This window comes from Tachypleus tridentatus, chromosome 7 (genome assembly GCF_004210375.1).
Source record: "Tachypleus tridentatus isolate NWPU-2018 chromosome 7, ASM421037v1, whole genome shotgun sequence".
NCBI lineage: Eukaryota > Metazoa > Arthropoda > Merostomata > Xiphosura > Limulidae > Tachypleus > Tachypleus tridentatus.
Window position 1 is genome coordinate 181,551,554 of NC_134831.1, and position 13,500 is coordinate 181,565,053.

General features: G+C 33.8%; 1 protein-coding gene across 1 annotated transcript in view; it reads right to left on the reverse strand.

Moving 5' to 3' along the window:
• Klp61F (Kinesin-like protein at 61F) overlaps positions 1-13,500 on the reverse strand; it is a 78,440-nt gene that overhangs the window by 15,022 nt on the left and 49,918 nt on the right. The window contains exons 11-16 of the mRNA XM_076515986.1: positions 11,038-11,125; positions 5,776-5,889; positions 5,020-5,115; positions 4,646-4,853; positions 2,434-2,606; positions 1,117-1,245 (exon numbers count right to left, since the gene is read on the reverse strand). Coding sequence (XP_076372101.1) covers positions 1,117-1,245; positions 2,434-2,606; positions 4,646-4,853; positions 5,020-5,115; positions 5,776-5,889; positions 11,038-11,125 — 808 coding nt within the window. The remainder of the gene's footprint in view (positions 1-1,116; positions 1,246-2,433; positions 2,607-4,645; positions 4,854-5,019; positions 5,116-5,775; positions 5,890-11,037; positions 11,126-13,500) is intronic.

Here is a 13,500-nt window from a genome sequence, read left to right on the forward strand (position 1 = left end):
ACTTTGCAGACCTAATGGACTGCTTTGCAAGAAAACCATTTTACCTGCAACCTCACATATTTCAGAGTTTCTGACTGTTACTATTAACACACAGGAATGGTCAGGATGCTTATACCCTAACAAGGACCAGTCTTCAGGCATGTAGATTGCACAGTATCACAAGCTAAACACAACCTTGCAAGTAGTCAAATATAAAGATATATATATGCTTGATAATAAAGATTCTAAAGTGAGAACTTCACAAAAATAAACAAGTTACACCACATGCATTGGACAATTCTTCTAATAAGGTTAAAATGTAATATAGGACCAAACTCCAATTTATCAGAGGGTTCATTTCTCACCAACTTATAAATCAGGTGTAACACTTGTATTCATTGAAATGGCAGACAAATAAATAATAATAGTTCTTTAATTATCAAAACATTCCCAAAATTCTTTGTTTTCTAAATCTTTCTCCAAAATATGGACTAACCTTTTAATTGTACAAGTGGCAATAACCACAATATGTCTGTTTAGTTTGTTCTCTATTTCACACAAAGTTACATGATTGCTCATCTGCTTTACCCAATCCTTAATTTATCAGTGAAAGGCTAGAGGGAAGGCAACTAGTCATCACCATGTCTTGGACCACCCATTTACAAATGAATAGCAGGATCAACCACAGCTAAAAGAGTAAGCATTTCTGGTGGGGCTCCCAGGGATTTGAACCTGCAACCCTCAGACTGTGTTTGTTTATTATTGAATTTTGCACAAAGCTACATGAGGGCTATCTGTGCTAGCCATCCATAATTTAGCAGTGTAAGACAAGAAGGAAGGCACCTTGTCATCACCACTGACCACCAACTCTGGGGCTACTCTTTTACCAATGTATAGTGGGGTTGACTGTCACATTATAATGTCTCCATGGCTGAAAGAGTGAGCACATTTGGTGTGACGGGATTTGAACCCACAACCCTAGGATTACAAGTTGAGTGCCTTAACTGCCTGGCTATGCTCAGGTTGTGAATCAGGCACCATAACCACCTATTAATGCCAACCCCAACTGTAATACACCTCCTCATGCACACAAAATCAAATTAACACTACATTATTTCATATATAAACTGTACTCACACTAGAAATGATGGTCTTGTTTTGTTCTTGAAGTATCAGATGCTGCTTTTTAAGCAAGTTATTCAGAACACCAATCTGTGGGATGAAATGTTCTGACACGAACATTCTGTGGCTGCTAACTGCAGAATTCTGAAACATGTACAAAACATTTATCATTTTCTGTTACAAAACATCTGATTATCATATCCTGAAGTAACAGGAAGGACAAGTCCAAACTTTTTAAAATACATCCAAATTAGCTAAGCATCATAAATTTATTTGGAAAAGGAATAAGTCAACAAGTTCAAAAACAGCACATTGAAATCTTTATTGTAATATATCTCCTCTCTTTGGACATTCATTTATTATATGTGCTATGCTGATAATATAAACAAGGTTATCAAAATGTCCTGTAGTCAATTTACAGTGACATAATTGGAAAACAATTAAATGTATGAAAGTGGGCACTGAGGAACATGTACAATAATAAAAACAAAATAATTACTAATAAACATTGCCACCAGGGTACACATTTCTACAATGTTTGTTTATCGTGTCCTTCACCTTTCTCAACTGCAGCATCCGTCTGAGAAGTGATGCTGAAAACAGTCAGTCATGACAAGTCCTGAGCAATACCAGCAGTTTTGGGATGGTAGTGTCTTTCAACATGTCTTCTTAAGTGGAATCATAGTAAGTTCCTTTTAGCTGACATCCATGTGACCAACTTTATTGTGCTCTAGAATTGTTTTTGATGAATTATGAAACTTATGACTCCACCAAATGCACTCTCTGGTGAATGGCAACATTTATTTATTTTTACAGGTTCATCTCGTATCTCATGCATCAATAATCATGTTCTCTAGCTTTCATATCCATATGCCATGCCACGACAGAGCAAAGTGACCAAAGTACGTGATGGTCCTTCTATATAACTCTTCTCTCCGTTGCTGTACGTCACCATACTTAACAGACAGTACAATACAATTTGGAATCTTTATAAAGGCTCACTGCTTAGCTTAGATATTTATTACTAAAAATGTTTTAACTGTTGTTTCAAACACAAAAAAATACAAGCTTAACTTTAACATTTTCCCAACCTAACAAATACAAGCAACATAATTAAATCATGTTAATGAGCTTGAAAACCTTAAAGATCAGAACTATACAGTTAGTCTTAATAAATCTAATGTGGATCAACACGGCTCAATATTATTCAAAAGATTCACTATCTGACAAGCTGTCATTTAAAATAAAATAAAAAACATGTATTATGCAAGAAAAATAATTTGGTAAATCCATTAAAGCCACCTTGCACTGCAGCTCGAGTTTTCTACTCACCTTTTGATTGGTGTGTATTCTCAATATTTCCTCAGCCCACCTCTGTTCTTTCTCACCTTCCTCAGTCATCTTATTTCCAAGCATCTCCAAGTGCTGAGAGTGAGAGTTGCTTAAAGCTGCTATCACTCCAGACAATTCTGAATACTGTTTCTCATAAGCTTCAAGGCTCTGAGCTGTCAAACAACCAGTTATAATTTCAAACAAGTCATGAACAAAACAATAAATTAATTTTGACTGATCAAAAGAAATCTACATTTAGCTTAAGTTCATATTTTGTTCCTTTTCAGATAATATTTTACCAAATTGGTAAAATAATTACTTGATGTCTTCCACACAAGAATATGATGCTTCACATTTCTCACATCATGCAGGGAATAAGTAAACAACTAATTACACCCCCAGGTTCAGCTGCATCAATAAACATCTGCACATTTTTGCACATGAAATAAACCAAAGACAAATAATTTCAAGGCTTTATTTTTGGAACTAAATACAATGCCTGATAAACAAAGTTTTTGGGTGGTGTTAACACTTTTCCTTTTCCTTTTTACAAAGCATTAAAAATCAACAAATAAAGAAACTAAATAACAGAAAAATATAGAACACTAATTTCCAATTTCAACAGTTACTTTTTGTCAAAATGTTCAATTTATCATTGTAATCACTGAAATGAAGCAGTTTAAAAACTCACACCATTCATCAAAATCTATTGATTTTAATGCCATATCTCTAATGTCACTTGAGGCCTACTGTCTTGTCAGTAAAAGTATTTTAACTGAAAATACCTTTCTCACGATATCAAATCCGTACATTACTTTTAAAACACAAATCATGTACAAATGATTTAACCAAGATGTTTTTTACAATTCATCTGTAAAGATAAATAGATTGATTTCATTAAGAGTTCAAAACATCTGGAATCCTATCTAATCTACAAGATTCTGAAAATAAAAGTCGAAGGTATCAAAGTAAACTTGTTTCATTTTTTACGTAGATGCTAACGGATGTGTAAGTGCACTTATGTGCACTCTCTCATTCAACTTACTGCATAAAAATGATGGCATTAAGAACACAAGACATTTTATATGCATAATAAACTTTTTTTCATGTCTGTAAAGGTACCAGCCATGAAATTGATCTGTTTGTGATATTTGTAGAAAGCTACACAAGGACTTGCTGCACTAGCTGTCCCTAATTTTGAACTGATGAACTAAAAGAAAATCAGTTACTCAGCAGCACCCACTACTAACTATTGAACTATTCTAATCAGAGTGGGCTATGAACATTACACTTATAACACATGCACAGCCCTAAAATGCACAACATGGTGTGGCAAAAATAGGACCTTCACACTCATGGCCTGACAAACTAGCCACATCTGTTCCACCACAAACATGAAGAAATTAACTTTGAATACTACCAATCCTTGTCTCAACTCTTAAAGTTATTTGTCAGCATAATAATCAGAACAATTTGTCTTTTTGTCACTTGGATTCAGGAATTACTTCATATCAACTGGATGTTTAAAAATACCACAAAGAAACACTTAAGTCATCGAGGTCCTCTTATTCAATATGAACTGACATATTTGCCTTTTGTACTAAACCTGATTTTTTATATAATGATATGATAGGTGACCAGGCTTTCCCTCATAAATGCATTAAGGGTTCTTTCATTAACAAAGTACATTAAATTTTACTACAAAAATGTCAAATAATGTTTGCTAATATTGCATTAAAATCACAGACAAAACAGAAACAAAAATGGTAGGGTCAGTTTACAACTTGATAAATAATTAATTTGTTTTATGAAAAGTTAACCTTCAAGTAGTTAATTCTCTCTCTCTCTCTCACACACAAGTGGGATAAAATCCAGATTAATAGGGTAAACAAGCAAGCACTTTCACAAAACTCAAATTACCGAGTTATCCCACCCCCAAAAAAAGGGAAAAGAACAGGTACAACAAAACACATAATAGGGCCTCACTTCAGGTTTTTGAGAAGACCACTAATTGAATATCAATTTTTTTTTTTGTAATCCTCCCAGGAGCAGAACTGAATCCAGAATCTCTTGCAAAACAGACAAGAACCACATCTACTAAGCTAGATAGTTATTATTCTAAGACATTTCTTAATGACACATACTTCAATAATCTACCTATAGAAAGTGGGAAAATAAATTACTTACTATGAACAAATGCACTGATACTTACAAAAGTCTTTGTGAAGTGTAGTGATATAGCTGGACTGTTTTTGTGCCAATTGAGACATCAAATCTTCCATGTGCCCAAGCTTCTGCTGGAAGGATGTCCTGAATTCCCTTGATCGTTGATCATTGACAGTTTCTACTGACCGCTTCCTATCCAACTTCATGTGTAGAGCAGACACATCTGTTGTAGACTGGTCAGCTACTTCCAGAAGCTTCACAACAAAGTTGAAAACATACGATTCTTCAATGCAGACAGAATATTAAGCACAATAAACATACATTTATTTGCTATTAAGCACAAAGCTTCAAAAAGGGCTATCTGTACTCTGGGGCCAAATTACACAGTAGAAGCAATGTATATACAACAAAAAAACATACCTTTTGAGCCTGTGCAGAAAGTTTCTTTTCTGTCTGCACCTGTTGAACCACCAGGTGACTCTTTTCATCTCTTTCCAAGGTTACTTTATTGAGTGCCTAAGAAAAGAAAGTGAAAATAATTTCACTGACAAAATTAGTAGTTTTTCAGTAACGTAAACTACCAACTTCAATTTAGTCCATGGCAACTGGAGTACGTTTAAAATTATGTTAAGAAAAAGTTACATGAAACAGTTTAAGTTCAATTTAATATAATCTTACTAACAGTTTACATTATGCAAATTTTTGGGTTTGGGAAATTAAAAACAAATTACGTTAGTATCTTACTTTTCCAAATAAACTAAAATCAAATTTTTATCAGAGGGAGAGAAAGATCTTTAGCTGTAGGAATGTTTTATTAGTATCCTATATACAGTATCACTTTGACAACTTTACTAAAATAAGAGACCGATAATTTTAGGCAATTTCCAGTGCAGGTTTCTTAAGTCTAGTCATGAGAGAATGCATAATAGCTAATCAGAAATCTCCAGATTTTAATTATAAATTATGACCATCTCCACCTTTTAGTAACTGGCAAGAAGGAAGGCAATAAAACAGCAACATTTTCAACCTTAAGAACTGAAAACTGAATGACAATAATGACTGTTGCTAATATGTATCTTGAATAAAATATTTACTAAACTCATCTTGACACACACGTACACACAAACTTATAATTAAATAAATGATGCTATATTCAGAACCTTATTTTAGGCTTACCTTGTGAGTATGTTGAAGTACACTTGTGGTCTTGATTAAAGCTTGGGACTTTTCTTCCAGTTCAGAATTTCTGGTTTGTAGCTCATTCTTTGTGTCATTGAATAACTCATTGATCTGAAACCAAAAAAACAGTACAAACAAGTTTCTTATAGATTACACTCTAGTAAAACTTACAAACATAGTTCATCTGCTTCACATCACTTTTAGGGCTAAATTAATGCTCAAAACATAAAAAATTTCAGATTTACAAAAAGAGAGAGAGAGAAGAAATGTTATGTGATATTTACCCAAACTGTTAAACTTTCATCAAATGTTGTATTAGTACACTAATCACATTCATTTATGAATACAATGATCTGATAATGGAACAGCCACATTACCAAAAAGTGTCCCAATTTTATTTATCTATCTTGTATATATTATGGACCTTATTACCTGTACCAGGATTCTCATGATAGGCAAAAACTAAGTATTATTACTGTTATTATTTTTATAATAGATGAGGAAACTTAGTCCTTGTCTACTGTAGAATCTTTTATGTATATTGCGACTGTGGTGTCTGTCCGACTGTTCGTCTGTGTGCAAGCCCCCTAAATTGTTAGGAGTTAATCACACTAGAATTCACATTTCAAAACATGATATAACTTAACCCTTTCGGCAGCGACCTTTCTTTATTCCTGTTATTCTTATGTATTGAATTTAACCTATATAGTATTGGGTACAATCACTAAATATTTCAAGGACTTTTGTTGAGTTACTGCCGAAATATTATGCTTTTAGTACTTATACTGTAATTAGTTGAAGTATCAAACATATATATTCAGCGTCATGCCAAACATTAAAAGTTGTTATTCAGCGCCGAAAGGGTTAAAGAAACAAAAATGTAGATTTACTGAATGTCATTATTGAGTGGCTCTTACCATGCCTAAAATATTTAAAAATTACTTTTTACGGTGGTTGGTATGAGTAGCTCAGAGTTTTGGCTCTGAGTAAAACCATGAACACAACACAACTATCCTTTCTTAAGTCCATGATATAATTTAAATTACAGATTAATCTTCTCTCATCACTGGGTGGAGACGGGTAATTTTACTTATTTAATCTTGATCTTATGAGACCACTTTTCCAAACAATGTTTTACTTTTCATATGACTCTACACCACAATAAACTTGTTTCAGAGGATGTTTTATCATCTGATGGGATTTTGTCAAATTGTGATCAATGTAAAGTTTTGAATTTAGATGTATTAAATTTACAGAACTTCAGATTTTTGTAAAGCTTGTGTTAAGACGTATTTTGTTCTAAGTGTTTATTAAGTCAAAATATTCTCCCTGGCAAAAACCCATGAAAGACCAACAACAATATATAGTAACTTGTCAGACTACTTTTTCTCTCTCTTTTTTTTTTTTTTAAATTACTAAATTTCTTACTTAGGCCTTCATCGAGGAGAAATGGATCACAATCTCAATAGTAGCTATGGAAAAGCTTGACAAAATAAATTTGTCAAGTAGTCCCTAGAGCAGTGGTTCCCAACATTTTTTATGCCCCTCACCCCTAAAAAATTTTAATATGTTCTCGCACCCATCACAGTAATTATTTATTTAAGAATAAAGGTGAAGGTGGCCAAAACAAATTTTTATAACTAGTTTTTAATGATATATAAAAAAACGAAACATTTGGAAAAGAAAGAATATTACACCAAACTAAAAGTTGCATAAACCCTACATGGCCTACAAAAAAATAAATTTTCATCCATGCATGAAATGAAATTTCTTTGAATTTGAAATGTTCAAATGTTCATAAGCCAATTTAAATTTAACGACTCTTTTGTTCCTATTTATTTCTTACAAGTTTTTCAAAGTTTGGCATTTTGTTGCTGATAGCAACAGTCTGCCTGTGCACCAAAGTAATTTCTAGATTTTCCCTTGATTGACAAAAGAGCACTAAATCCAAACTCATATAAGTATGTCATCACAAGTGGGATGAGCACATTTAGTGCTCTCTCACAAAGTCTTGGAAACATGTCCATTGCCGACCACCAATATTGTTCCAAAGTTTTGCTTTCAAACTGCATTTCAAAAACTCGATTTGTGTGCAGTTCAATAAGATCTTCCTTCAGTTCTCTTCGCCATCCAACATATTATCGAAATTGAAGGAGTATGGATTGATAATTAATTTTTCAGAAGTTTCCAGTTCTCCTCCAAAATATCCATCAAATGACTGATAGTATTTCAAAATGATCCACAATTTCTTCACACACACATGGAATTAGGGACTCATCCTCACCTACCATTTCTTCAATGATGAAAAATTTGAAAGATTCCCTCTTTTAACTTGTCGACACCAAATATGTAACTTTTCTTTGAAAGCATTTAACTTTTCACAGCATTTCAATATGTTAATGTTTTTCCCTTGAAGAGATACACTCAGGTCATTCATACGAGTGAAAATATCACTCAAATAGGCTAGTATTTGGTTGAATTCTTGTGATTCTATTTCTCCGAGCAGATCATAATCATGTTCCTTCAGAGAAGTTTTGACTTCTTCTTGCAGTTCAAAGAAGCACGTTAAAGCTCTCCCACATGACAGCCAGCAAAACTGAATGCTCACATCCAAAATCTTCACAAAGTGATTTGAAGAGGCAGTTGTTCAGAGTATGACCCCTAATCCAGTTGATGGTCTTCACAAAAGTGTCAAGGACCTTTTTCAACTTTGGAGGCAATGGTTTTGATGCCAAAGCATGTCGATGAAGAAAACAGTGAGTAGCTTGCAAGTGCGAAATTTCTTGTTTCATCAGTGCAAAAAATCCTGATTTATTTCCTAGCAAAACAGGGGCACCATCAGTACACACAAAACTAATAATTTGGATATCTAAATCATATTTTGCAAAGAAGTCCTTCACACACTGAAAGACATCTTTCCTTTTAGTGGTTGTTTTCAGATCTTCACAGAACAGGAAATCTTCCATTATGGCACCATCATGGACATACCTCACTAGTGCGATGAGTTGACTGCAATTTGCAACATCAGTTGTTTCATCCAATTGGAGAGAGATTTTCAAGGGACTTGACCTGATATCTGTGATAACTTGGTCCAAAATGTCCGAACTCAAATCACCAATTCAGTTTTGAATAACATATTTGATAATGGCACTAATTTAAGCTTGTTTGAGGCTTCTTTTCCCAGAACAATTGTTCCCATTTCTAATGCACACAGTTTTATCAGCTCTTCTGTAATTGTATGGAGCTTCTTTGATTTGGCTACTTTATATGCCACGTGGTATGAAGCCATCAGCAGTGGTTTGTCAGCAGATATAAAACCTAATTTTGGAAGGGTTGCTCAAGAATCAAAGTGGGCCCTTCTACCTTTCAATGATTCAACATCATGGCTTGCAACAGCTGCTCCATCATGCCAGCTGTTGAAGTGTTCCTGCAGCTTAGATGGCTTCAAATTTGCATTTGAAAGGACAGCATCACAAAACATGCACTGGGGTTTTTGCAGATCCTCAGTTGTTCCGATGCAAGTGAAACCAAACTTCTTATAATCATCATTCCATTTCCTTTTCTTGAAGTCTTTTTGCACGAACACAGAATCAACAATGCACTGACTACCATTGCATCACGCATGGGTTTATATACTCTGCAAAACTTTCTAGAATATTCTTGAATATACGTCACAAGACGTCATCGATTAATTCTGGATACTTCTGGAAGTTTCTTGAGTCACGATCACACAAATACATAACAAATAAATAATAGACACTTTAAGACAGCGTTTATGAACGTAACCTAATTAGTTGTGCCGAGTATTTAGGTCACGTTTACGTTTCGTATGTTGTTTGTTTACAGTTGTACATTAAGATTTCGGTCTGCACCGGTTGTGACGGTGGAAACGATAGTTTATTGTAACAAAGTAAAAAACTAAGTCTGTAACAAGAAATATAAGAAATAAAAATCGAACGTAATTTTTGAACATATAGGTCAGTACCCTTAATATAAACAAAAAAAAAACTGAAATGTTATCCCCACCCCTGGTTGGGAACCACTGCCCTAGAGGGTCAATAAAAGTTGACCTGGACAAATGAGAAAGGTTTAGTATTTTTGCTGAAACAGTTCCAAGTTTAGCTTTAAATATTTGAAAAGGCATCAGAAGCCTATCCTAACAATAAACTGATTGTAACTTATGTAAATATCGTGTAGTAGAGTAGCATTTTAAGAAGCTATACGGTATAATTAGCTCGAGAAATATTTTACCTTGTTTGACAAATACGGAGATCTTTAAATCCAACCACCTTCCTCCACCTGAACCAACAAGTATTTCTTGAAATAATATAGTAAACCAGACTAAACTTTGGTATCCCCAGACTGTATTTCAATCGTTAATTGTCTGTTTGTTACTAGTAAAGACTGATCCCAAAATCAAACATTTTATCTTTAAAACATCACAAAAATGTATATACAGAGAAGCAAAATTAGAGATTACCATTCTGTTGAAGCAGTTTATTTATAAACAGACCCTATTTAAATATGAGTAGCTAATAAATGGAACCTACAAGTAAATGAATGAATATGCAAACAGACTGTTCATATTTTCAGTAAATATACAATTTCGAATTCTTATATATCTTTCTTTGGCTTCCACACTTGTATGTACTCTGAATCATTGCTTAAGAATGGCACAATAACAACAGCTTGTGAACACAATCACCAATGACATTAAGAGCTGTAGCTCAAAGTTTGTAGTTAGCTCTTGAGTAATAATTGGTTAAGATACTTAATCTGTTAAGAGACTAAACACATGTCAACTGCAGCCTCTACAGGCTATTCCAAGAGATTTGCAAGCAAATTGAACAATCAACTAGCATTCTTTTTAATTCAGTTGAACACCACTTGGAACCCTTTACTAAATAACTAGAACTACTTTTACATGCCTTAACAAGCTGTTTCCTAAGTGAATAGAGTTCCTTAACAGTGGCACTTAAAGCCTAAAATATTATCTACACACATCAGGGACTAAGTGATACAAATCAGTCACTCTTTAAAATTTAACTGATGATGATTGAACCATTATATCTACAAGTCTACTCAGAAATACAAAACTGAGTTACACATTATTGTTTTAACATTACAAGCATGTCATGTAACAGTAATCATGCAGAACAGTTAATACACGAGTAAACTAAAGTATTAGTTCTCAATCAGCTCACTGCACACTTACTTAACCAAACAAACTGGAGTGATAAAGATAACCACAAATCTCACCTTGTCAATTTGTTCCTTTAAGGCATCAATCTCTTCTTTTCTTTCTTTGATCTCCTCAGCCTGGGCTGTCAGCTTGTGCTGCATTAGGCTAGAAAAACATAAAACCAATTAATTCATTGATGTTTGCTACAGATACATAATGCATATTTTACTTAATAAAATTAATTACAAGTATCAAACACTTTGGCTACAGCAGGATCACCACAGAAAAACTTAAGAAATAAACGTTACTTAAATTAAACAATATGCAAGACTCTTTAGTTACTTGTTATAAAAATAAAACAATATATGTAGTTTTTCTTCACTACTAACTCCAGAAGTGTTACCAGCCCCACCAATTTCTGAAAGACTGAAAAAGTTTGAAAAACTGTTTGTTATTTGTGGGTTAGTTATTTTGTTGGTTATAGAACTTCTACAACAAATTAGTTACATGCAAAACAACTCTAAAACATGAAGACCATTGCAATCAATCCCACAAGTTACTGCAATAGTTTCTTGCATATTTTACATAAAGTCCGATAGACTAGCAAAACAAAAATCGTGAAATAAATAATATAAGCATGAAATTTGATATAAAGATAACTTTGTGATTTGGAGAATACAGTAGGAGTTGGATCAAGTTTTTGTTTTGAAGCTCATTTTTTAAAATATTTGAAAAATAGTAGAATTTTTACTGGTGTCCCTTTCTTCCCTCTGTAATTACCTTTTACAAACAATAAAAGATGCAACTCAAGTCATGTAATCAGAAAGCTTGGAGTGAGATTTAAGAAAAACACACAGAAAACAGAGCAAACATTCTGCATCACCAATCACAGCAACTTCCACGTTTGGTGGTTTGTGACAATACATGATGTTCAGGGAAAGGTTACATTTAAAATCAACTTTGATGGAAATGTACACGTGAATATTGGGATTGTGCTCGGTGTAAATAGTATTGTACAAGTAAATACTGACTTCAGTTTATGTTACAGATTTGAAGTTCAACATGAAGTACAAAGCTACATCAGTTGCAGAATTAATTGCTTTAATGGTAAAGATGCAAGTCCACAGTAGAATAATTTTGACTGTATCCATAAAATGCAACCTTTTGAGTTCTAAATCCAAAAATGGTAGTCCACTCATGCTAGAAGTTCAAATTACTTATGTGCGTGTATGCGTGTGGGGGTCAGGTAGATTTGGACATTGATTGGAAAAAAAAAAGTGGAACTTTACGTAACAAGGAAGCCAAGAAACATCAAAACATGAAATGATAAACTCAAGAGGCTAAAAGCCAGAGTTCAAAAACATGAGACATGTTTATCAAAACGTATACACTCTACCATAGATCCAAGAAATCCAGAAAAGAAGGCAGATGATGAATTCCAAAAAAAAATGTTACTCTACTGTGAAAGTAACTTCTAGTAACAACGTTCACGAAGCTTCTACTTTTGGCATGGATTGAAAAGCAAGAAAATGTACAACAAAAATTAGAAATAAAATAACATTATTGGTGAAGAATTTTGTTGGTGACTAAATTGTACAAAAACAATTACAGACTCTAATGCCCACATTAAGAGCATGTTTTAAGGAATCCAAACAGACGTCCACGATAACAGACCTCAATGAATCAAAAGATAAGAAAAATGTGTACCCAAATCACCAGAAGAATAAATAAAATAATATTGAAAGAGAGAACTCTAGCACAAATTTCAGACCTCAAACCCAATAATGTGGGTTGCAGTGTATCATGTACATTTAAAAGCAACCTTGAAGTATTTCTTTTTTTTTAATTTTGCACAAAGCTACTCGAGAGCTATCTGCACTATCCATCCCTAATTTAGCAGTGTGAGACCAGAGAAAAGGCAGCTAGTCATCATCACCACTGCCAACTCTTGGGCTACTCTTTCACTAGTGAATAGTGGGATTGCCTGTCACATCATAACACCCCCATGGATGAAAGGACAAGCATGTTTGGTGTGACAGGAATTCGAACCTGCAACCCTCAGATTACGGGTCAAGTGCCTTAACTACTTGGCCATGCTGGACCCCTTGGTGAAGTGACCAAGGAGGTTTTTGAAGAGGATTATAATGATGATAAAAAAGTTCTCACCAATTTTATAAAGAAATTCCATTGAAATATGAAGCAGAAAGCCAATGTTATTCATGTACTTTACCCTACTACTTCTCAGATCCACTACAATAACTGGTGATACTATGTGGAATGGTCTGGGTTTTTCAGAAATGTCCCAAATCTGCAGAAGTAATACTTAGCATAGCTTAGTTGGTGCAATCCGACTACTTTAATTAAATGACATACAAAGGGCTTTACAGTAATTAAACAGTCCTGAATTCATAATCAGACAAAGACGTAGGACCTAATGAATAATATTTAACTTCTGCCTGTCCATTTTGTAGATACCATCAAAAATGGAAAACATGGTACAGAAAGTACAGAAAATTTCCAATACCACTATCAGATGTCTC